Source organism: Argiope bruennichi, chromosome 8, assembly GCF_947563725.1.
Source record: "Argiope bruennichi chromosome 8, qqArgBrue1.1, whole genome shotgun sequence".
Lineage (NCBI taxonomy): Eukaryota > Metazoa > Arthropoda > Arachnida > Araneae > Araneidae > Argiope > Argiope bruennichi.
In genome coordinates this window covers 66978961-67006162 of record NC_079158.1, presented here as the reverse complement: position 1 = coordinate 67006162, position 27202 = coordinate 66978961, and the positions used below count along the sequence as shown (strand labels likewise).

General features: G+C 30.1%; 2 protein-coding genes across 3 annotated transcripts in view; one reads left to right on the top strand and one right to left on the bottom strand.

The window, feature by feature from the left end:
* LOC129981301 (coagulation factor X-like) overlaps positions 1-15181 on the top strand; it is a 30726-nt gene extending 15545 nt beyond the window's left edge. Inside the window, exons 4-8 of the mRNA XM_056092077.1 lie at positions 9212-9385; positions 10041-10183; positions 11755-11870; positions 12946-13270; positions 14732-15181. Of these exons, the coding sequence (XP_055948052.1) occupies positions 9212-9385; positions 10041-10183; positions 11755-11870; positions 12946-13270; positions 14732-15138 (1165 nt within the window). The 3' untranslated portion in view covers positions 15139-15181. The remainder of the gene's footprint in view (positions 1-9211; positions 9386-10040; positions 10184-11754; positions 11871-12945; positions 13271-14731) is intronic.
* The window catches only part of LOC129981302 (chymotrypsinogen B-like), a 95069-nt gene extending 75663 nt beyond the window's left edge, over positions 1-19406 (bottom strand). For both annotated transcript variants that reach the window (XM_056092078.1, XM_056092079.1), the window contains exon 1: positions 19026-19406. The gene's annotated coding sequence lies outside the window, so the exon portion shown is untranslated. The remainder of the gene's footprint in view (positions 1-19025) is intronic.
* Between the last annotated feature and the right edge of the window lie 7796 nt (positions 19407-27202).

Genomic DNA, 27202 nt, shown 5'->3' with positions numbered 1-27202 from the left:
CATGATTACAGTAGAACTTTACATTTGTATACTTTACTAGTTGTGTTCTATTTATTATTGCAAAGGTAGGTATGTTGCAGTAAAATTTTATTAACTTTTCTTATGCGACTTTCATACTTCTACTAAAACGTGCTGTATATTCTTTCGATTGCATTATCATATAAAAAGTTTCATTTCATCTTTGAAAGTGGTAAGAAAATTGTTGAAATGCGAGTTGGTACTTTCTCCTTTTTCATCAATAGATACGCTGTCTATACTTCTACTGCAGCGCCCTCTATAGCCTTCCGATTGTATTATCATACCGAAAGTTTCATAGCAAGATAAATGCTGGAGTGTAAATTGGTATTTTCTCCTTTCTCATCAATAGATATGCTGTTTAAACTACTGGCGGCTTGACTATGTCATTCATGTCACTTTTGTTGTCATATTCTTTCTTTCACACGTTCATATTCTTGTTTAAGTAATCCTTTAATGGTGCCAGCTATTTTTAGATATTATCGCAGATATTTGGCATTTCTGTTTCTTGTAAAAAGTCTCAACATCAAGAATCATTTCTTTATATATTTCTTCAAGTGAGCGTTAAATACTATCTCAATGTTCACATGTACCAATATAAAAATATGAGCCTGAAATTCCAGCATGTCTAAAGATAATTTTATGCAGAATTTAGAGATCCATAAATCGAGTCAGTCATATTTTTGGTCAAATTTCCGTTGCTTTTATATATCATGTTTCATTACGGTGTCGAGATTTTATCAACACGTATTAATCTAATACTAAAATATCAATATAGCAATTTTTAAAGCAATAGAATAATAGAAATTTTTATTAGATATTTTAAATGAAATAGTAAATATCCTTCATTTTCTTAGTATGCCTCCTTTTATTTGTAACTATTCAGAACAATTTTTAAGATTCAACAAACGTAATTTAATTTTCCGTTAGTGCAGTTTATGAGAAATCAATTATTAAAAATGTTTAAAAAAGAATTTCAAGTTCGTTAGATGCGTGTCTTTTGTGTTTCATATGCTAACTTTTTAGCAAAGGTTTTTTTTTTTTTTTAAATTCATAAGTTTTATTTTATATTTTTCTAAATACTTGTCCAGTAATTACGGAATATGTAACGAGAATATGTATCAATACTTGATACGAAATTCTAATTAATATGTGATTATTAATTAGAATTTCATGAGAGACGAAAAAATATTTCTAATTCAGTGTCTTTCAGTTTATAATTAAAATTTCAGGTGAAAGAAAAATTTTTCATATGCAGTATGTGATTCATAATAATTTTATGCGGAGACAAAATATTTTTACCTCTTTCAAACTGAAAAAGAACGGGAAAAAGATAAAACAGAATTTAAATCACTGTTAACGAAATAAAATAAAATATCGTTTTGGATAAATTGTACTGTGCATTTGGACCAGGAAACGAAAATATTGCTCTCTGGTTTCTATTTTAATTTGTTGACATTTTATTGGGAGATTGTTAATAAAATAGGGTAGATTGAATGCCATAATTAACTACAAAATTAATGAAACATCGATAAATACATAAAAATAAGACATTTACCCTATGAGCCCTAACTCACCCGATATCGCCCCATTCGACAGTGTCCTGACTCAGGCGTTTTGAGGAGGCGTTTAGGTGAATTTAAGGGGAGAAAGGTATTTCGGAACAAGAGCATCACATGCTCGCTATGGGGGTTCCGCTAACCTTAACATTGATTGAAGACCGGCTTTTCAAGTTTACTATGCCTTCGAAGGAAAAGGACACGTCCAATAGTAATTAAGGTGATGAAACATTTATCATTTAAGAAGACGTAAATTCAATGATTGGATTTTTTAAACTTTCAATTGCGATTGCCATAAGTTTCTCAGTTTTTTTAATCGCAATACATCATAATTTTTAATATGTTTATCAATTAAAAAATCTATTTCCTTCCGTTTTATTTGCTTATTTTTATAATCATTTGAATCAGTTGAATAATCATTCAAATATTTTTCCGAAATCTGTTTCCTTATGTTTACTATTTAGTTGCAAATCGGTTTTTCTAAATTTATTGCATTAACAAAAAATCTCAATTTGATATTAAAATTTCTACAATTATTCTTTCTTTCCTCGCCAATTTACAATTAGTACATTTTAGAAAAATATAACGACTTAATTAAAATCTGTTGCTGAATAACATTTAGAAATAAAGTAAAATTTGATGCATTCAGTTTTAATTTTGGAGGAACTTCTGTGAAAATAATTCAAAAAATTATGAACCGATTGATAAATGTCTACATGCGTGTGGAAAGCACAAATATTCTTAATATATTTATTACCTGAATTGTCAAAAATTTCTTAGCTTTGTACAAATACAAAAATCTTGCTGTTTGGAATAAAATTTATTATGCTTTAATTATGAAATTAAATGAAAAATATTAATTTTAATTCAGAGACTAAATTGTATTGCAGTAAAAATTCTACAAGATTATGTAATATAATTTTTTTATGAGAATAAATAAAATGATCATTTGAGGAGTCGATAAATTTTTTTTCTGTGAAATATTGCCAGAGCAAACCCCCCCCCCCCCCAATTATGTACTTTTATCTACTAATATGAAAATACATTTTTTTTTTTTGAAGAAGCAAAAGAAGGCAGAATTGTGTTAAGATACTCTTCGCGATCATCTTTCTGAATTAATTTTTCAGGTAATTAAATATACAATGCAGAAAAGAAGAGATTATATTACTGCTAATATTTGGTAATTAGAGATGTTTCAAATTTTATATTGGCCAAATAATAGATTTTAACGATACATTTTTAACCTTTTCATTAGATTCCTTTCATTTTTCGAGCCACCAACACCTTATTTAATATTGTACTATATCTACAAAGTTTTAAAAAAATATTTTGGGTAAGTTAAAAAGCAAATAAAAGCATGCCCAATTTTACTTTAATAAATAAATTTAAATTATTTTATTAATGAATATAAAAAGAAACCAAGTTTGAATTTTCAAGATTCTTATTGCTAAAACAGTTTTCCATTCTTTGAAGACTTGATTTTCAAATTCTTTATATAAAGGTTTAAAAATAATAATAAAAAAAAAAAACAGTAATTCTAAAATAAAAACCTAAAATCCCAACTCTATTTTTATCATCATATTTTTTCATACTTCATAAGGAAGAAAACACAATTTTGAAGGAAAAAAAAAAAATACCTGAAGGAGATTCGAAAGTAATAATGTTTTATGTTTAATTAATTTATCCTTATTTTATTTTTAAAATTTACTATTAATTCTATAGCAACAATAAAATGCAAACAAAAAATGCATCTAAAATTGTCGAAACACGTGTGTATGTAAATTCAGCAACAAATTAAGAAAACTCTTCCTACAAACCGCAAACGACAACCACATGGGGGGCTAAAAACTGACCACGCATTTCAATAATAGCTCAGTAGGTGTCCCCATCTCGTAATCTCTTTGAAGGAAAAGACGATTCCATTCTGTTTTCGTCTACGAAAAATGGCTCAAGACTTTGAGGCACTGGAATTCTCACGCTAGCCTGGCTCATAGAGTCAAATAGTTGCAGCCGTAATTGTTGTTTTCACTAGCATACTTTATTTGGCTTTAGTTACATTTATAAGCCTTTTCTGCCAGTCAAAAAACTGATTTCATTTGATGTTAATTATCTGATACTTTAATCTTACTTTTGACTATTTAATTTTTTAAGCTCTTGCTTTTAACATTAGGCACAAAATAGATAACTTTATCAAATTCGAAGGAAAGTGACTCTCCGACTCGGCACACGGATAACCGGACCGCCGCAACAGCAACACTTTCGGAAACTGTGGTTGAGTCCTAAGAGCCATCACCGGAAACGGTACAACCCTTCCCGAAGGATGTACGTCCCGTCATTGATGGGAGGAGCCTGATCCCCCACCTTCTTGTGTACCCTCCAGGGTGACGAGATCCAACCACCATATCCTAAGCATCTCATCCTCAATTCGAGGTGCCACCCACCCTGGGGGTTAAATTTGAAACGAAAAAAAAAAAAAAAAAGCCGTTATGACTGTCAAGAGATGTGAAATTATACTGCTGATGACTAATAATATAATTCACTTGTTAGAATTGATTTATTCCGGTGACTGATTTTTTACTCAAAGGTGACTAGCGTTTCGCCCACTCGATGATGACCAAATGATTTATATACCAGCTTTAGATCATCAGTACATGAGATGAGAGAAAATCTCCAAATACATTTTTTCAGTCATCCACAAGTACTTGCAAAAACTCGAAGCATTTTATTTAAATTCCAAATTAATTGAAAGAAATTCATAGAACATGGGGATATTTTTATTTATAGTGCAGTTTATCCCTTTATAGGTACTGAAAAAAAAAACTTTTAAAACGAACGACAAAGGATGATTGTAATTGCCATAAAAATAATTGACAAGGCCCTGGAGAAAATAGTGACAAGAATCGCAAGCAAGATTTAGAATCGAAATTCTTCAAAGAAAGATTATTAACAACAGTTTGGTACAATAACAAAGATATTATATAATTCTAATGCATATTGTAAAAAGTGAAATTAACTAACGCATATTGTAAAAAGTGAAATTAAAAGTGAATTAATTTAACTAATTATTAATAAGAGTTATTTCAAATTAGGATGCGGAGGTGCTCGTGACCACTTTGCCACACATTGGAACTCCGGAACGTCACGACGTTGCCGTTATTTTTTTTTTATTTTTTTCTGTTGCAAAACCAAAACTATGCTCACTCCCTTTTAATGAATAGCAATAGAAAGTAATAAAATAATTATAGTAATTAGTTCGCAAATTAAAAACTGTGTTTATACGCGTTATCATTAACATAAATTACAGTTCAAAAAGCTCAGCTCGGTAGAAGTTCAATCGTTACTGCAAGAAAAAAAAAAAAAGGAGGATACTTCTCCACTTAAACGAACATTGAGATACTTATGTTGGGAAAATTATGGGTTGGGTTTTATGCCTTTCTACAGTGTATGTATTGAGAATACCTGCCCCCCCCCCAACAAAGAATTCGCTACCCCTGAGTCGAGTTCACTTGTATAGGCGGTAACAAAGCTTGATGGATTTCAGGTGTCCACGAACGCATCGGTAGCCACACCTGAGGAAAGGTAGAAAGGTGATTATAGTAGAAGTAAATGGCTGGAAGGGACAGGATTGGTTTATCTCTTTATCAGCTTTTTTTTTTTCTTTTTTCCTAGCACTAATAGCAAAATGTGTGGTTGAGGATACTAAGTCGCGGTCGATAAAAAGCATATCGTACTTTGTATGTTTTCAATAATGATGAAATACGTTTATTTCATAAGGAAGATTGCAATATAAGATAAAATATACGAAGTATCACAAGGAAAGAATTCTCAAAAATCGTCAAAAAATTCTATATGGATATTTTGATAAGTATTGATGTTTTAGACTGAGGAAAAAAAAAAACATTCTTCGAATTATGTCTTTGTATCTATCTGTATGTATGTTAGAACATAACACCTCAATTGTGTATCGAGATATACAATTGATTGATACAATATATTGTCCTTATATCAAATTAATAGCTCATCAAATTTTAAAACAAATCCGTTTATGGGAAAATATATGCTTCCTATATACGTGTAAGATTCTCTTCAGTACAATATAAAATTACGAATAAAACCCCGATACATTTACAAATAATATATATATCTTTTTTAAAATTTTCGATTCGTTGTTGTGTGTTTTAATTATATCTTGTTATATTAATTTTTTTATCAAATTAAATTACTTCATACTATCTGCAAATTAAGGCAAAGTTTTTAAAACTATTTCCGCGTTATCACTTTCCGGACCAAAAATTTTTTTCACATACTCAAATAAATTTTTCAAAGAAAATGCTCTCAGGTAAATTTTGAAATCCTTTAAAAAATGAAATAGTAAATGAAAATAACAAATAATCGAAAAAATATTAATGTAACAGTCCATTCCAATTAATTTTTTATAAGGTCAAAATGATTAAAGTATTGAAAATGAACCTTTCAAAGTTTTGACCTTTCATTTGTCAAGTTCAAAAGCCTTGGATATTCCAAGGATGTTGATTCCATTAGGTAGTTGCAGTAGAAGAATTATTGGTTTTTTTATGCTTAAAATTGCCATATTTCTTTCCAATAGCAAAGTTTCATTTACAAATATTGATTAATGTGAAAGAAAGCAGTTAGGGAGATTTCATAACGCCAATATGTTTTTTACATGACACTCAACATCGGTTTTGACCCTCAATCGTAGAAAGTTTTTATTTCAGAATTAAATTCTTAGTTCTAATAAACTAATCTTCGAAAGAAAAAGAAAAAAAAAAAATCTCTGGCGAAGAAATTGGTTAGCCTCTCCCCCTCCCCTCCAAAAAAAAAAAAAAAAAAAAAAACACTATGAAACTTTGTGGAGAGAGATTTTTGAAGAATTTCATCTTCTTAAGAGCAACAAAAATCACGTCTAGTTTTGGATGTCTGAAATATCTTTGAGATCTTAAATTAAACGCAGAAAGAAATTGGTATAAAAAAAGTTAAGAATTTTTACCATTACACTTTCCATCATTTCATTTATCTGACCCCCCTCCCCCACACACACATACATAGCGTCAATAATATTTCAAAAAAAAATTAAAATTATAATATAGAGTATTGAATTCTTTTTCAAATAATATAAAACATTTTACTATTACGTTATATTTCTATGTGCATTTTTAAATTGGGGGGGGGGGGGCAAAAAGTACGCTCATGAATTATTACCGAATCCAATATTTTTGAAGTTGTTCCTCTCAGGAATGCTGAAAGTATTTTGATATAAATCCTGGAAAACCGCCTCCTTAAGTCCTATGATCTTCTACTTTCTTAGAAATAGAAAAGGCAGGGAGACGGATTTTTCTATTCTGTGGGAGTACCAAATCCCCCGTTTTAAAGTTTTGCCCGAACTATTCGAGTTGAATTCAGAACCATAAAGTTCGAATTGTTTTTTGATAAATAGAATCCTTTTAGAAATATAAGTATCGTTCAACAGTTATTATATCTTAAAATGTTCATTTCAGAAATTACTCGTATGCAACAGCTAAATCATTGTTCAGCTTTTGAATTATCTACTCCTCTTGGAAATATATTTTGTAAAATACAGTTAGCAATTATCAGGCAAATGAAATCACCAATTTGTAATTATTATACTTTTAATATGTTATTAATTGCGAATTTTTCTAATTTTTTTAAATACTGAACGTTAATAATCAATGCACAATTGGACTCTGTATCTATCTCTAGTATACTTTTGATGAAAATGTTGATATAAAGTACAACGTAATCCCAAGGACATTTTAAAATTTCAAAAATTACTGAAAATAATTTGATGGGATGTTATGGAAATTATTGTACATTTTAGAGTACCACTTTTGAATGATTTCATTCCGCAGAAGGATGATACGCAGTTTGTAAGAAAAGTACTTTCCCGAAGTTACTACGCGATTTTTTTTTCTGCTTTGCTTTGCTTTTCCGATATTGATTTCCATTTTATTTTCAACTGCACCATTTTGCTTTAATTCAAAACTGTGGAGTTTTTTTGTGCATTTCTTAATATAAAAATAACATTCTTAAAATAATACTTAAATAACAAATAACTCATATAAATTTAGTAATTTGCCTATAAGATACAAAAAAATTCAAAAGTAATTTTACTTTAAATAAAAATGACACTTTTTTAATACAATGAAATCCCTATTTGGTTACAAAGATTGGACATTTTTTTTAAGATTATAAATCTACATATCTTTTTCGAATTATAAAGCAACGCAAGGCAAAACTTGCAAAATGTAATAAATAAAGAATATTATTAGAATAATGTTACAAAATTTAAACGATTCTTGATTTTACTCGAACAAGTTCAAGTGCACGATCCTTGCAAATTAAATAAAAATAAAAACTAAATTTTTGTGAAAGCACCACAAAATTTTTTCTCAAGTCTGTCCCCTTTCCGATTCAAAAGTCATTATGTAATTGCATTGTAAGTCTATTTAATAATCCGAGTCTGGTTTTTATAGTTAGATTTTTAGTTATGCACAAATAAACTAATGCAGTTATCGGCGTTTTGATGATAAAGTTAAGGAAATTAAGTGGACGCGACACAAAGAAGATACACATAGAGGATTCTGCTTGTATCATCTGTCATTATAAAGCAGTGTTCACACGAAGCCAACTATTGCACGCAATAGAAGGTCACGCCCATAAATCTGAGATATAAAAAGAATAATTCACTGCTTCAACTCTATGGTCACGCCTACCTCAGAAATATCACTTGAACCCAATGTAACAATGGCAAATAGTTATCACAACAGAACAACTTTTTGCCATTGTTCCATTGTGGCCACGGGATTTTTTTGAAGCAGACTTGACTTTCTATTGCGCGCAATAGTTGGTTCTTGTGAACACTGCTTTATAATGTGACGAAATTCCGATATCAATCAGTGACTACTTTACGATACTTTTACATAATAAGGTGTGTTTGGAAAAGAGTAGATGAGCATACAGTAGATTACATATCTAGGAACAGTAGATATACAAATTAAAACTAGCGACAGTGGTCTCCACGAAACTTTCTCACACACTCCTGAATAAATCATCCCCACACCTCCTTCCCTCATAAAACTGCCGACCTTGGGTAAAGACATGAAAACTTTACATGCCATTGAGGAACAATAGTAACGGAATATAGATCTTTGGCGTGAATATAATATTTTTACAGGATTCCTTGCATGGATATTATTTTGAATATATTTTTTCCTCTACCGATTGGAGCTAAAATTTGACAGCAGGTATATAGGCCTTCTAAATGGATTTCGTTCAGAGTTTGATAGAAACCTACAAAATTCGTTCAAAATCCACATTTCATCCTTCTAGCACAAGGCATTTTTGAAATACCTTCCTTACAGATTGATATAAGGCCGAAAATGTGTTTTTAGAACTAAAGGAGGTTTAGAATTTTACGAGAAAGTAAAAAAAGGCAAGATCGGTGTAATGTTTGTGTTAGGGGGACTTGGTTCTTTTGTTTTACTAATTATTTTTAACATACAAACGAGAGAGCAACACATCCTAACATACTGAAGAAATGGTGTTCACAATACTCATTTTATAATTGTTCAGAATACTAATTTTTTTGTTCTTTTCAGGAACTGCAGGCGCCATCAGTGCCGAGATAAAATGCAGATAATAGTACATGGACCTGGCAGAAACAGCGCACGACGTTCGAAAGACAAACTTATAAAAGCTGTTGAACCTATTATTTACGGTCAGTGGTCAAGTTGGAGTCCCTGTGATAGTTCTTGCTATACTAAACGAACTAAGTACGCACTTCTTTTCTGTATTTTTAAGTAAATTTTATAATAATCTCATTGTAAGTTGTCCTTTATGTTTGATGATTTTTTTATGAAGAAGAGTTATTTCTTTTTTCCTAAATATTTCTAATTTTGATTTTCTCTGTGAAAATTGGCAAAAGGAACAGTATATATCAAGAAAAGTACAATTTATTAAGTTTAAAAGGTAGCGATTCCAAGATATACGTCAAATTCAATGGCTCGAGTGTTTAAATGAGTGTTCAGATTTAACACCACGAACTGTCATTACAAATTATACAATGGCATATATTACGAGAGTTCTGCGTAGGAACTTTGCGAATTTTAAATATTTAGTTTCCTGAAATTACAAAATTTTTAGACTAAAATTTTCTAAAAATGATTTTGGGAAAGTTTCTAATAATAAATAATTATTTGAATAATTTTTTTTAATATATCACTTTTTAAAAAATGGACTAAAATGTATAAAATAGTTTCTCCTAGCTACATAGAGAATCAGTTGTCAACTGGTTTTTATTAAATCGGGTTGCCAACACTTTATTGCACGAATGGTGCAAATTCAAATCTTGCGTTTATTTTGGAACACCCTTTTCATACGATTTAGGAGCATATGTAAAGATATACTAACTTTGTGCCATTCTTACAGGAGGTGTGTCATGCCAGGTATCTGCAATGGAATGCCAACAAAAGAACAGTATAAGGAATGCTACCTTGGAGGTGATGAATGCGAGAAGAAACTTCTCGAAAGAAAACTTCGGAACATGACAGACGCAGAACCTCCAAAACAAAGTAGATTTTATTCTATTTTTTGGTTTGATTTCAATTACTTGATTTGTTATGTGCACCCTTCCAATTACATGAAATCTAACCCCATTTTCATGACCCATTGTCTTTATGGAAATTGTCGTAAATCTGATATCTGACCCATTGTAGACCACTCTCGTCTATGGATGGCAATAGGCAGCTCCCCACAAACTAACGATAAAATGAAAAGACATCAAAGAGCCCTGGAAAACAACAAATGAAGGAGAAAGCAAAATGCACCGGGCGCAAGGCATGCACTGGCCATGGGAACGGGGCTTAATTAATCAAAAGCTTTTCTTTGATTATTGTTTAGATACGACGGTGAAAAAAAATTAAATATTTTTTTAAATGATAGCATATTTGTAAGTAAGCGATACAATACCATAAATTGAGACGGTAATCCCAATATATTAAAGGTGGATCTTGGAATAAAGTTTTGGCAAGTGATGGTTTTAATGATATTTTCCCTCGACTCCATTATTGCAATGTGTGATTTCTAATGGTATGTAAAATTGTGGGGATGACGGGGGGAGCGGAATTAAAAAAAATGGTAGGGTACCAAGGGTTCATGATGTTTCTGACATCAAAAGAAGATCCAATCCGGAAGGCAGAAAATGTGTTATTAAAATTATTTTTTAAAGTCAAATATTTAAATATTGAAGAATTAAAAAGTAAAACTTACTGAAATACAATCTATTTAGAATTAGCTATTCACTTTTCCTGATTCTCAAAGAATAAAGATGAATTGATATCGATGACCGAAAGGAGTGGTTTTATTTTAGTTTAGTTTAGTTATATTAAAGTCCCGTTGTAAAGCAACACTAGGGCTATTTTGGAACGGACCTCGTCATTTTGAACCACGGTCAGATGACGAGGACCACACTTGAGCTCCGAAAGGAGTGGTATAGTAGCAGAAAGGCATAGACAACTTTGATGCCACTCCTGAAGACATGGAAGAAATGCTATGGAATTTTTTACACATTTTAAAGGCACAAAAGAAATAAAAATGTCTCCTGGACCTTTTAATCCTGCTATGTTTATGGAATAAATAATTATGTGATCATCTTTGAAAGTCATCTCGTAACAATTTAAAATTCACCATTGAGATTAATTTGAATTATCGAACATTGCTCGGCAATTAAAACTGTAAACCTAAAATGTAACTAAATATAAATTAGATGAAATAAATAAAAGAAATATAAAATTATTTTTATTAATTTATTCTGTTTTTACTTCTCTGTAAGGAATATGTCATTTAGAAAGAAGTCAAATATTATTCAATTTTCTAATATAATACTATTAAATCATTTGACCTGATATTAAATGCAAGAATTTAACTACTGAATGAAAAAAGGCATTTATTTAATCTAGTAAAATTAATTTAAGCTATTTTTAAAATATTTAATCATTACATGTTAATTATTGCAATACTAAATATGGTGGATTACACCTAAAAAAATTAAGGATATATTTTAAAGGTGTATAATTCTGACATTTTGTGACAACTAAATCATAAAGGGTTCTGAGAGCCATTTTTCACATCTTTTGTTTTTCAGTCTTGTCAGAGAGCGATCACCCATTAGATAATGTCAGTTGTGGAATAGCCAAAGTTTTTGGACAATCTCGCATAACTGGAGGAAGACGAGTCATGAAAGGTGCCTGGCCTTGGCAGGTAAAAGGAATTTTCCATTCTTTTTTGTTAGTCACAAAATCACCATTAGCATAAAAATGATCAGAATCATAAGAATTTAAGCATTAATTTTACTCTGGACATAATCTTTAGTCGAAATCATTGGATACAAAGAATACTTGATGTTGACTTTTCTATGTACAGTACACTCCCGATTATCCGCGGAATTGGGTGCCGCGGCCGCCGCGGATAACAAAAATCGCGGATAATCCGAAAAAAAACTAAAAACGGGTATAGCAAAAGAGAAAACAGTCATTCCAACTTTGAAAAATCGTTTTATGCACAATAAAACGTAAAATAATCAGGAGGAAATGTTTAACTAACGCTTACTATTTTAGTATATCACTCAAAACTAACCTAAAATGCATTTTGTTAATGAAAACAGAAAAGTGCTTTGTACTTACGAGAGGCGTCAAGGATACACAGAAAAATTAATACATATGTACTGTTTTAATACTGTAATGTATTATGTAATTACAAAAGCATAACTGTAAAACTACACCTTTTTGAAAAAATAAATCATTTGTGCTTGCTTCTTGCTTTGGAAGCATTTTCTCTTTGCTTGGAAGCAAAAAAAAAAAAAAAAAACTTAGTTCGGCAGCGCGGATAATCGGGGGTCTACTATACATACTTTCCTAAGCTTTTCTCTTTCGCAATTAATGTGTCAAAGAAGCGGGAAAAATCAAAATAAATTTAGTTATTTAGCAATAATTAAAAAAAAATAATGATGAATTGTAAACTGAAACTGTTTTTTTATTTCATCATGCAATTTAGAATAAGTTCATAAATATATAATAAATTATCTATTTTACAGCGAAATATGTACAACTGTGTTTTTTGTACAGTTATTTCTAACTATTTCGGCTACTTAAAAACATGAATTGAAAAACCACTGTTAATTCAAATACCGTTAATCATAATTTGCATTTTATTTATAAATGTTGGCAAGTGTTTCAGCAAACAAAATTTGAGTAAGGTAAAGTAAAGTAAAAATCGAGTAAGGCCTTCTTAAGCCTTACTCGATATATTTCAGGTAACATTTCTTGGTTTACTTTAGGTTGTCATCTTGAATGAATTGAAACAGCCTTTTTGCGGTGGTGCCATTCTCAGTGAGCGTTGGGTACTGACCGCTGCCCATTGCACCCGTAACAAGCTGACAGTGAGAGCTGGGGAACATGATCTCTCGCACCACGAGGGGACAGAACAAGAATATGAAGTCGCAGAGGTCTTTGTCTCCCCTCAGTACAATTCGAAGACAGTCGATAGCGATATAGCGCTGCTGCTGATGGAAACGCCCTTTGACTTGAACCATTACGTACAACCCATTTGCTTACCTGACGAAGAGGATGAGATAGCACCGCATACAAGAGCTACTATTTTAGGTAGGTTAACTTTTTATTAATTTTCTCATATTTATACTTTGTTACTTGGCTAATTCAGAGTTGAGAAACAAAAAGTACGAAAAAGAAATAGATAAAATATCCCCATAATAGGCATTCGATTTATCCAAAAATTTGAATTATCATTAACTGGCTCTGAAAACGGGTACGATAAGTGAAAACGATAAATGTTTAAATTATGCGAGTACGTTGAAAAGTCGATTTTTTTCCCCTGCAAAATTGTGATTTTTTTTAATGCTTTTATGATTTATTCTTAATATTTGAACAGGTTTCTTTATAAAAGTGTTAGACTTTTGTTTCTAAGTTTGTTTTTTGGGAAGTTACACGGATTTTTATATTTGCATACGGTTTAATGTTATTTTTCATCTTTAAATGCTATTTTCTCAAATATAGAATAGAATAGAATTTTTTTACAGAAGACTTCATAAATTAAAATCTAATGCATATTTTTTGTTCAAATTCGATCTAATAATTTCTCAGTATGTTCTGCAGTTTCTGAGCAAGAGAATAAGTATTCTATTCATAAATAAATAGAAATAATAACTTTAAAAATATTTTATAGTTGTTTTAATTCTTTAAAATATGAAGTAAATTGAAAATTTCCTCCTATTTATTAGTCCAATAATATATATTATTGCCAATATTTGAAAAATGAATAGAAATAAAGCTTATTTTTTTAGTTCAGGTACTAGATAATATATTCCTCAAGCTCTCTACAAAGCTTTAATCAAATTATTATACAAACCTTTAAATTTGAAATTTTTGTTTTAAACCTCTTTTTTATGCAAAAAAAAAAGCCCTTTTGTCCAATTAAAAAAATTTTTTTTTTGTCACTTAACTGGTGTAGTTTGAAAAAGATTTTTCAATCTTTTTTATTCAAACATCCCAAAACATAACAATTTTCGAACGTTTTGTTCTGAGAAATTTATTTATTCTGAGAAAATTGAATTGAATTTTAATCGCGCGTTTAGAAATGCTTTACATTCCAAAGAAGAACGTTTTTTGGTTGTTCAGGGAGATTTTTAAATAAATGCACTTTTAACTTTTTAGATTAGGGTTAGTAAAAATTTTTTCTTAACTGATTCTGGCTAAAAAATACGAATGTTCTTTGATTTCTTTTTAAGTATATGGACAAATAGAGTAATCTTTTGTATGATCACATATAGTACAATCCAGTTTTGCTTCCTAGCATTTAAAAGAAAACGGACTTTCACATATACCGAGGCATAACAAAATAGGATGGCAAATTTATCAACAAAGTAACAAAAACTATCTACGGATTCAGCTCCAAAAGGAGGATAAAATTTTATTGCTTTCTTTGAAAGATATTTGTAGCTGCTTATATCTGAAGGAAAATATGCATCACCCCATATCGTGGGGAAATATAAAAATATTCTTTTTGAATGTTTGTTTAAGTGTGTTAAATTATTATTTCTTCTTTAGGTTGGGGCAGACGTCGCAACGATACAAATTATGGTACAGACATTCTGCATCAAGCAGACGTTCCAATTGTATCAGATGAAGAATGCCGTGCAGCTTACAGTCGATATATCATCAGCGAAAGGATGATATGTGCCGGTTTCGATACTGGCAGAGTTGATTCTTGCAGGGGAGATAGTGGTGGTCCCCTCATGGACAAGAGACAGGATGGCACATGGGCCATCTATGGCGTCACCAGTTTCGGTGATGGTTGCGGGGAAAAAAGAAAGTATGGCGTTTATGCTAGTGTGCCTGCTCACTTGAAGTGGTTAAAAGCCATCATCAAACATGCAGAGGCCATTGAGCTTACAACACCAGAAATGCCCCCGGAACAAACCCCAACGGAGAGTTTTCGGGAAGAAGAAGAATAATCTATTGAGATGTTTTAAAATACCTCATCTATGATTGTTCTAAATAAAGACAAAAATTGACAACGTTTGTTATTTTCTTCTTAATCTAAGATATAATGGCAACCTGCATATTAACAAATACATGAGTATTTGTTAATATGCAGGTTAACAACTGAAATAGCGAACTCAATCGATATACTTAAATCGATATTATTAATTTCCAAAATCTACTATCAAATATTGTAACAGATAAGAATTTGATAGTAAACAATACAGACTACTATTTTATACATTTATATTTAATGTACATATGTACATACAATACATATGTACATTTAAATGAAATGTACATATTTAGGATCACCATTCTTATAGTGATGATTCTGAATAGCTAATTTCTACAATGTTAAATACAGACATAATACTTTCAATTGGAAAAACGTTTTAAATGATGTAAAGAATTGTATTTTAGGTTGTTTTGAGTCAAATATATTATTGAAAAAAATTTACAAAAACTAACTTTCTTAAGATTCATTGATCTTATTAGTCATATTTAGTAAAAAAATTCTTGACACTAATTTTTTTTTATAAAGAAAAGTTCCACTCTTTTGCTACCAAAATTGACTCATTACTATAAAGCCTTGAATTTCAACACTTTAGGGCGAACAACAACGCTGCGAATTGGGTTGCAAATCTACCTCAAAAAGACTCTTAAAAGGATTTTATGGTCTAAAACAGTGATTTTCAAAGCTTTATAATTGGATCGGTCTTAGACGCAAAAGTATGGTCTTTTTTTTTTGTTTGTTTAAAAATGCTCTTATAAAAAGAATATTTTACGAAATAGTAATGGGAGATTCTATCCAAACCCATGCATTACTATTTTTTCAACGATACCTTTATTGACTGTATCAACACAAAAATCTCGACATCATATAAAATATTTTTCCAGTTGGAAATATATACCTATCCCTAATGGTTTATAAATTAACTATTCGGCCAGGATTGGAATTATCTATCCCCACATGCATGGCCAAAACAACGAATATAAAGTATTAACAACTATATCAATGACATCAAGGTAAAAACAAACAATCAAAGCAATTTAACAAATATTTACAAGGCTGTGTATCTTTTCATCATCATTTAATGTAATAGCTATCAACAAATATGTTCAGTTTTAAAAAATTATGCCATCAAACATTTAAAATGACAATTTTGTTTGATTAAAAGATTAAATGTTTTTGTGTTTAAATAATCCTTTGAATTCAAATGCAGGTTTATGAGCAAGCATAAATGGCTAGAATAGTTTGCATGAGCTTTCATTCACTTCGAATGATACGTCTTAAGATAATTCTGAAATACGGATCATCCCTTCGTCTTGAATAGAATACCGTATTTGAGAGAATTACAGCACTTTTCTGGTAATATTCAGAATGTCTTGAAGGGTTTGTAAAGTGTTACATATTTCTATTTTAAGGTAGATAATACAGTATTTATAGGCAGAAGTGTGGCCATAAAATTTTAGAAAGAATACATTGGCAAGCATGGACAATTAACACAAAAATGGTGCCGATCACATGAGTAAGGAATGAGCTCTAAACCATATATTTAAGCTTCCATCAACACATATGCGTATTTTCCATTAAGCTACTGAGCTTGACACAATTGGAAAATTTTAGCATTCTTTACCAACAGCAATAATATGTCAGTAGGATTGATAATCTGAATTTGTTTTGTTTATTTAATGATATTTAAAACGCCTCCCAAAATAAAGAGTTGCAAGGATTTCACCATTTTGAATCTCACCTGTTGATTAGGTCTGAAACTTTCTCTGTTCTATTTAGTGAATATTATTTTAAAAAAAAACGTTGATCATAAGGAATCACCATGCAAATTATGATATATGCACATGAATAGCAAAAAAATGAAGTTTGGAAACAAAACAAATGAAAATATCTGAATATTCAATTCATTAATGTTTGAAATTACATTTAATTTTTGTCAACAATAAGCATTGTAAGCTCTATGAGATATGAACACGAATGCGAAAGAAGAATGGATAGAACTATTCCTCTTGGTGGCCCTAATCTGAGCACTTTCCTTTCCATTTTTAAAAGGAAAAAAAATTTAGATGTAAAAAAGAATTGCGATTTCTGAAAATATTTTTCATGGTATATTTGTCATAATGAATGAAAAAATTACGCAGTCTGACTAATTACTGAGATACAGACGAGTTAAAACCTTTGTAAAATGAAATGTCACGTCTATTAATAATGGTTATGTAAATCAAGTTAGAGACTCATCGAAGTATAGTAAAAATAAATTTCCGTTTTATCTCTGCACGGAATAGTTGTGGAGGAAAAAGAAAACCATTCCTCTTGATATCCCTAATCTCGCTACTTTCTTTTCCATTTCCGAAAGGAAATAACAAATCGTTATTTGAAATCCTAAACAGAAGTGTGATTTCTGGAAACAATTTTCATGGAGTATCTGTCATATTGAATGAAAAAATTATGCATTCCGATTAATTAAGAGTATTTGAGATAATGCCGATTTAAAACATTTATAAAATGAATTATCTTATCTATAGATAAAGTTACATAAATGAAGTGTAGGATACTTCTCATCGAAGTACGGTACAAATAAATATCCGGCCTAGCTCTGCACAAAACAGTTGTAGAGACAAAAAAACTTTTCTGTTATACATTGCATTATTTCATTGGTTCTGATGTTTATAAATTAAAATTAAATCATTCAGTTCAAACAAATTACACATAATACCTCAAGTATGAAGGCTTTTTAGTAAAATAATGGTATAACCCATTTCTTAAAAGAAAATGTCATCTAATTAGAAAATAAAACTTAAGGAATTAAATGAGGTTCGAACTCTATTCCGAAGCAACATAACATAACAAGGTGTTAGGTTAGATTCACCTAACTTTATCCAATTTTGAAAATTTTACTTTTACCTATAAAGCATCTATAAAGAGTAAAAATGCATTTAATATCACCGCAATGCGACTGCACCTATACTTAATTGTTAAAAAAAATAGTCTATTATTATAAAATAGTTAATTTTTTTAAATTTTTTATTTAAATCAGCGAAATTATGAAAACAAAACTCCTATGATTGAAGAGTTTAGTTATATGAATTCTAAAAATCATGTAAAAATGGGGTTTGGAAAATAATATGCTCAGATGTTATTGAGAAAAAGATTTTGAAATTTTGATTATTTTTTAATTTAATATTTTTTGGAGAAAACGCAAGTATCTGTTATGGAAGAAATAATAATGTACCATATTATTTCTTAAATAACATGGCACATAAACTCTATGGCAATAAACTAGGACCAATAGTCCACTTTATGAAGCATTTTGAATGATTTATTTTATAAGGTAAATCGCAGAATTGAAATTACAGGTAGTATACCACCATGTAAACTTTACGCGAAAAAAAAGTGATTAAATATTGAATTAGGTCCATTAAATGGGAAAATTTGTTTGCTCCATGTATATTGGAACCTTACAAAATATTTTCTAAATTTGAAAACTTAAATCATAGTTTGAAAGGGGGGAATATTTCCTGTGATAATTTATTGATGTTTAATGCTAATTTTTTAAGTATTAATTTATGACTTTCTTTTTTACTATGGCATCAACATAATTAATCTTGTCACAGGGCATTTAAATTCACTTATTCTGCAACGTCATTCATTTTTTCTTTAATTCCTTCGTTTTTTTTCCGAATAAAAAGTAATTGGATGTGATAAAATCTGCCATTGCTTGTGGATTTTGCAATAATGCAAAAGTGATCAAAGTCAAAATCAGAAACTTAATCAATGAATTGTATTTACATTCCTCTGAAATTGAATTTAAAGTGTATGACTAGTAATGAAATAACTACTTACCTTCTTAAAAGTCAAATCGAGAATTTCTGAACATGTTTAATCTTTCGAATCTTGTAATTTTGAATACTTGATTATACCAGATCATAACCAGGTTTACGTTTTCACACACAAAAGGAATATTGTATATCGAATTGAAGTATTATTATGATAACACTTGTTTAGAATCGGATTACGAACATTTAAACACGCACAATATTTCCAAAATGGATTACCGAATCACCGTAACATAAATGTGATTGAAGTTGGACTTTACTGGCTTATGACATTTTTAAAACAAAGATTTGATTGTGATCCTTTAAATAAAATAGGAAATTTCAACACATTTGAAAAATGTAAAAATGGAAGAACCGCCAGGCAGAATTTTCACTACAAAACACAACCGTAGAGTACAAGCATTGTCAGAACGAAAACATTAAAAAAGAATGAATCAAATCTGGATATATGTTGCCAACATCAGAATAAAAAATAAATAAAATAGAATATTAAAAATTATTTATTAAACATTATTTGTTCGTACATGAAGCAGACGATATTTAAGCTAAATAGGAAAAATAAAACAAATCAAGTACAAATTATAAAAAAAAGTAAAAAATATATGAAACAAATTCATTACTAACAAAAAGATTATAATCAAGATTTAAATAGAATATATTTTCGCCATTTATATATTAAAAAAGTATTTTAAGCACCCATTTAAACTTTCAGAAACGAAAGTATCAAATATGATCTAGGATTCAAAATTCTGGAAAAATTGAAATTGCGAGCACATATCCAAATAATTTTGTCTTCGGTGTTTTATTACTTTTAATTCATTCTTTCATCTATTTTCAATTTAATTCACTGTTTACAATTGAAATTAAATTCTACCGGCGTGTTCAATTAGATTGGTGAAAAGAACAGTGCTTAAACAGTACAGAGCAGAACCAAAATTCTTAATTTAATATAATCAACAGGTAATGTTCTTTTACGTTATAAAAACTTGTTTGGAATTGAAGTACGGGAGGTTAGTTTTATTATACTTAATGTTTAGATGCACATTTACCGAACAGATTAAAAAAGGAAGTGGGGTGGTGGAATTAGAACTTTAGTTCGTTTTCTCGCGTATTCATATATTTCAAGCTTCAATATTGTTGTAGCAATAAAAAGTCTAAATTTTTGATAGGATAAAATTAAAGCTAGTTTTAATTTTAATGTTTTGTTTACAGTTTATTTTTCAAAATTTTAACAGTCCATGACGTCTTCAATTAAATTAAGAATTCTTTAATTGTTTTCCATTAGACATCCTTTTTAGAGCATAAAGGGTTTTCGTTTCAAAAATTCTGATCTCACCCTAGAGCAAGAAAATGAATTTAGAATAATAGGTAGTAATTGGATGCAGTTATTTAATAAAGAACCAATATTGAAAATCGTATGCTTTTTTTTTTGTTGTTGTTGTTGCTGAATGTTATACAAGGAATATTGGTGCTACTTTTTTTTATTTTTTTTATCAGAATTTAGAAATTCAGACAGCCACACTTAGATACTAATGAACTTGAAATACTTTAAAATATCTGATTTCACTTTCTTCTCATTAATGATAGATAAAATAAACATTAACATTTATAGTTAAAGTGCATGGAAACTTCTTTAAACTCGGAATATCATGTTGATGCCGGTTCGGAAGCATCTTCCTGACATGGTAAGGGGCATTCTAGAGGTGCTGGTATTTCGAGCATGCTCGTTCAGATGTTTCTTTCCACGGAACAGAAGTAGAATGGCAAAATACGCGAACTTAGAGTAAGAGGATCGATGTTGGTGTTTCTATGAATTGTCTCGCCATACTGTCAGAATTATAGTAGTACTTTCACTATTTCTTCTGGGAGACATAGTCAACTTCACACGAAGCCCTTTGATAGCTCTACTTATCTGATTGACGATTTGAAGCAGCTATAGGGAGATCTAAGATCTTCAAGAATGCCTGAATTTTCATGCCTTGAAGATGCGAGACCAGCATCACAGCTAAGGAGCGTAATCTCGAATACCATCTTTGATGCCAGTTGTATTTGGATTTATTTTACTTTGTCATATTTATGCATAAAAAGCTATAAACACCTTTTTTCTTGGATTTTGTCTTTCCAATTTTACTTTTTCGTTTCGTTTCGTTTCGTTTAGTTATATTAACGTCCCGTTTGAAGCAACACTAGGGCTATTTTGGGATGGACCTTGTAATTTTGAACCACGAGCAGATGAAGAGGACAACACCTGAGCTGGCACCCCCCTCTCCACACCACACCAGCTGGAGGATGTTTGGTCAGGACGGATTTAACGTGCAACAGACCCCCTTACACGACGGTTCTTCGATGGAATCGGGTCTCGAACCTGAAACCCTCCGGTTCCGAAGCCGAGACCTTATCACCAGGCCACCGCGGCCCTTTACTTTTTCGTATATGTAATATAAAGTATAGTAAGCGTCAAAAAATTTGAACTCGAGATTTTGACGAATCTCCACGTTTTAAACCTCCTTGAGTTTGAAATGCACATTTGTGGAAAATTTCGTTTGTCTGTCTGTCTCTGACAAAGATAACTCTCGGTGGACCCTTCTTTAAAAAGTTTGCAATCGTTCAACTGGGATACCCTGTATATTAAAAAACCTGAATGAAGATGGCACTGTGAAAAGTAACTAAAAACTCACGCCTGAATAACAATTAAAAAGGAAAAATGATCAGCAAGACATTTTGTTGTATACCAAAACTCTACGCTTAACTCTAAATCTTCAATTATAATCTATAACCTTAAGTATACATATAAGTGGTAGTATAAATGAGGAGATGTAAGTAGCAGGAGAAGGGCTTAAAGAAATAAAAATTTTATTAAATTGTCCAATAAACCAAAAATTTATGATTAAAATTTTTAACAATAGTTTCTTGATGGAGATTTTGTTTTATGCTATGAGTAGGGATTGCAATAAAGGACCAAAATTTCAATACCGGTATTCGGTATTTTTTAAATCTTAATACCGGGATACCGGTTTTAATACCGGTATTAGAAATTTTTGGAAAAGAAAGAAAACACAGGTGTTTCTTTGTTTTATTTGCCATTTTTGTTAGAGAGTGTAAATATCACAAAAAATAATTTGCATTTTATAAAATATAACAGTATATAATCACAAAAAAGTAAAGAAACATCTTATTTATTTAAATCACAAAAAAAGTGTAAACATCACTATTCAGTCTGTGATACTATTACAAATTTTTGAAATGTGATCTTAAAAAACATAATGCATCAATTGTACTGTCATTAAGCCTCAAAAGTAATTTTGCGTAAAAATGACCAGCTGTCGAAAACGCTCTTTCGGCATCTATGCTAGTTGGTGGTACTGTTAGCAATGCGCGATATACTTTTTCCAAGTATTTACCTCTAAATCCCTCATCTTCAAATAAATCGATTTCTCGTCGGATGGTTTTGGATATAGCTGATTTCTGTATTGTATTTTGGTTCGTTGAAATTTTTTTATTTATCGCTTATTCTTAGTTCAAGAGACGATTCCTTTTCACTATCGACAGTAGTGATATCATAATCTTCGATAATAGAACCGAATTCTTCTGAATGTGGATAGGTTTGTGGGTAAAAAATTTTAAGAAAATTTACTCTAAACTTAATCAGATATGAATTGGTTATTTTCTTTCTTTCTTTCTTTCTTTTTTTTCATTTTCATTTTTAAAATCAATATAATTATGTAAATACCATAAGACATTTTTTTATTTCGGTGTGCCTTTCTTCTGTGCGATTTTTCAATGTAATATATAATTCTTGAGATAGTGATGTGTGCTGTTCTTTCAGTGACTGCAACATGAAATTTATTGTTGCATTAGCTGTTAATAAATTAGAATCTATCCGGCATAATGCCTCAATAGTCAGTTTTATTGGAAGTAGAGCTGATATAGTTCTGGATATTAAATCGAATTCACTATCTGAAAAATTAATTTACAAGTTTAAGTCAATTATTGCTTTTTGGACTGGATTTCTCAGTTTTCAAAAATCGTTCCATCATTAGGAGTAAACTGTTCCAACGTGTTTTAGAATCTAATATTAACATATATTCTGTTTTATTTTCAGTTAATATATATTTTAGTAATATATCCTTTTTATAGGGGAACGTTTAAATATCTTAATTTTCGAACTTTATAAATTATAGAAAGCAATTCTTGATAGGTTAATATTTCATCCTCATAAGCAATATCTTCTTCAACAATTAAATTGTCATTATCTTCATTGTCAATATCCCTCTCACTCTTACTCTCTTCAAAGTTGGAATCCGAAGTTTCTATATCCACAGTATTTGGATTCTCCTGTTCTTTATTTTTTTGGTATAATACATCTATTACTCCTAATTGAATGCTGCTGATTTGCACCAATCAACTTTCCAACTTTTTTCATAACTGTTGCTCCATCAGTCGTTATGGATACAATATTTTCTTTCAGGGATAATCCATGTTTCGCTAATTTAGATTTAAGCAATTAATTAAGCTATTAATTAGCTAATTATATTCGCCCTTAGGGAGACATAAAAACAAAAACGTATACTATTTTGCTATGTTCGCGATACCTGAACATAATGGAGACAATTTTAAAAATTTCTAGTAAATACCGAAAAAACGATATTTAAACTTGTAAATACCGGTATTACAAAATTGTGCAAGTGGCTCAAAATACCGGTATTCGGTATCCCGGTATTGCAATCCCTACCCATTATGAATCTTCCACACTTCTTGAACGAAGGGCATTTGGCTCAGGCAATATTTCTAAAATCAATCCAAGTTGTTTTCTCTAAATTGCTTAAAGCTTTTTCTTAAAATCATTATCCTTCAAAACGTAACTAATCAGGGAGCTAATGAAAATGTCTTCTTTAATTTTTGAGTAACTTAGTGATGAAAATCAACTACGCAGATATCGAAATCTGCGTCTTTCTTTAATCATTCATTTAACAGAATTCAGTTACGCATGCATGCATATGTGTATATTCCATATCTCCTTCTAAACGATTGAGCAGGTTTCAAGCAAATCTTTCACATTGATTCATTAAGACAAGAGAAAAATTACGTCTACTTTTCATAGGGCAAAAGTTAATTAAACATTCAATCAATTAAAAATTAACCAAAATGTTACAATTTATCTGTAGTAATTTCGGAACAAATACTATTACAAGAAATATTTCAATACCATATTAAAGTCAAAATTTTTCCATTTTCAATTATATAAATTAATTTTTGCATAATATTTCTTTCAACTCTTAACTTGAAAAAAATTTAACCATATTAAAATTAATTTTTAACTTGAATTATAGTATCACTACTTTTTTTAAACTTCTTATTTACTTTAAGACGGCATTTTTTTTTTTTTTTTTTGCTAGGTTGTTATTTATTTCAAAGTATTGGTCTAATAATGTCTAAAAGCAAAAGTCAATTGCTGAAACCAAATCAAAAACTATAAAGTCTTTCTGAGCTAGAGAAACAAAAATCAATGTTATCCACTTCAGGGTATTATAAAGTAAACAATATTTTGCAATTCTTTCACCGAAACCTCCACAAAAAATTTACACCATCATAAAATTAAAAGTGTTTTCTTCTCGACAATATCATTTTCATTTTGACGTAATTTTACTTACTACCTACTACTTCAATTTTTTTATTAATTCTTTAGGATTATAGATACAGATGATTTTGATATAAGAAAATTTGTGGTAGATACTCCTTTACTGGACAATGTTAAGACTTTAACGAAAGCACTGTCACTATTTCTACCATTGTTTTTAAATTTCTATTTCATTTCAATGCATAGACCTTAAAAAGAGATTTTGTACACTATAATATTTTATACAAAAGATATTTCGATTTTAAAAACAATGTATATCAAAGAATTAAAATTCTAAGAAATGACAGATGTATGCAATCGTAAAAGTAATTTCTTAAATTTATTGACAAGTGAAAATTGTTTACTAATATATTCTTTTTCAGCTATCTGAAATCTGTAAAAAACACTCAATGTATATTGAAAAACTGAAAATTCACTAAAACTCAGTTTTTCTGAATTAAATACTACTAATCTTCTATCATAATTTCTCGAACATATTTTTTTGACTTCATTTATATAAAACAAACCTACTACTTACCTGAATATTTCCAAGGTTCATTTTCATTTCGCATATCTGAGGCGGATGGATAATCATTCAATCGTACGTCAGCAGGACTTTTCCTTCCAACTAAAGTCGGTTCGTTGGTTTTGATACTAACTCGAAATCCATTTCTATCTGCGGTATATTCAACTATTCTAAACAACCCTGAAATATCGGTGTACCCGTAGTATCCTTTGACTGTTCCATTTCCGTTTGATTCTTCATCTCGATGATGTGTATTTCCTTGATCGTCGACTATAAAGTAATTGAATTTGTAAGTTTTTGGGACTACCTACAATGAAATGGCAATTAAATATATATATATATATATATATATATATATAAATTCAATAAGTTTATAAATTATTCTAGATTCAGTGTACATATTGGTAAAGTTTAATAATTTATGAAACTTACTAGAAATAAAGAAATTTAAAAAAGACAGAATTTGTGTGTGATGATCAAGAAATTTAGGGCTACATTGTCAATAATATTGCAACGTATGATACTTTCAGCAATTAATTTTGAAATGATCAGTCTTTAATAACTCAGGAACCAGACAATTTTTACGAGTTTTGGGTTAATTCAACCTATTTATAAACTTCTTTTTGTGGTTTTTATCAAAACCCTTCAGTATTGAGCCCTTATATGATCACATTAATTTGGTAAGTTAGTTTTTGATTAACAAGCAATTTTGAAATTATAAAAAGGTTATTTTAAGATTAGGCGATAGATAAACAAAATACAACTGAGATGTCCAAATGCTTTGAATTTGAAGGGTTTAATATGCATTAGGCCTTGTTACGGCTGATATTTGCCGAAATTAAATTCCAAACTTGCCACCATCCGGTTCCTATTCTAAGATTTCATTATCAATTCACAGCTACCTATTAAAAATATATGCAGTTAAATTCATATTTTTACTAATCAAGTAATATACGAAAAATCTCGGAATTCCTTTTTTAAAAATATGGTGTCTATCAGTTCATGTATACAACATTCCTATCAGATGAGTCGAAACTTTTGTGAAAATATTTTGTGGCAATAATTCAACTTTATTGTAAACTTATTAAAAAAAATCATTTGCTCTTTTCTATTAGAATAGCATCGTATTATGAATAATGGAATATTAAAATTTTTGATTATAAATATTTTGAAAATGAAATGCTTACATCATGGGTATAACCACTTGATGAAGGTGAGGTCCTTGGTAAGTTTCTCGGTGTGGCTAGTAGATTAGATCTCCTTGAGTCAAAGTTGTTACTTCCATAATTCTGGGAAGACAATGCAGGCACTGCTGCCGATAGTATTATTGAGATATAACCATAAAATACCACCATAACCATAACACCCTACAAAATATTTTATTAATAAGATATGCATAAAAATTGATTCGTGATTGCATAGTTAATATATATATCCATGTTCATTCATCAATAGTCGTTTACATTGAAGTACTATATTTTATAGAATATCTTCTATTACCGTGTTCTATTCAGAGTTCTATTTTCTTTCTATTCAGTGAAATACAGCTCGATGTGACACTGTCTGAACAAGTCATCGGAAATTTCTTGAGGAAATATTTATCTACACTATCTCTATAGAAGCCCGAAACAGCAAGAGATTTGCCAGTGAAGAATTTTGTGCACAAATTGGTCTTTGGATCATGTCCTGTACATTTTCGTCGAGATTTATATCTCTTGCCTATCTAAATGACAACGTCATTTTTTGATATTATCCAGCATGCTCTTGAAATCAACTGCGAACCAGTCTGGCCCAGTGACATGGTGTATTGTTAGACTGAAAAATTGTATCGTTGTTTAGATAGAAGAAATTTAAGAATATGGACAAATAATCTCCAAGTAGTTAGTCATTGGGGAAACAGTCCACATTATAGTTAGCGCCAGTCATATCTTTCCATTATCTGGCTGACAGCTTGAATCCATGGCCTCGTGTCTCCGCCATACTCCACCCTCAGCTCTTAACCCTTTCCTGTAAGGGTTATTAAAATTTTTGATATAAAATT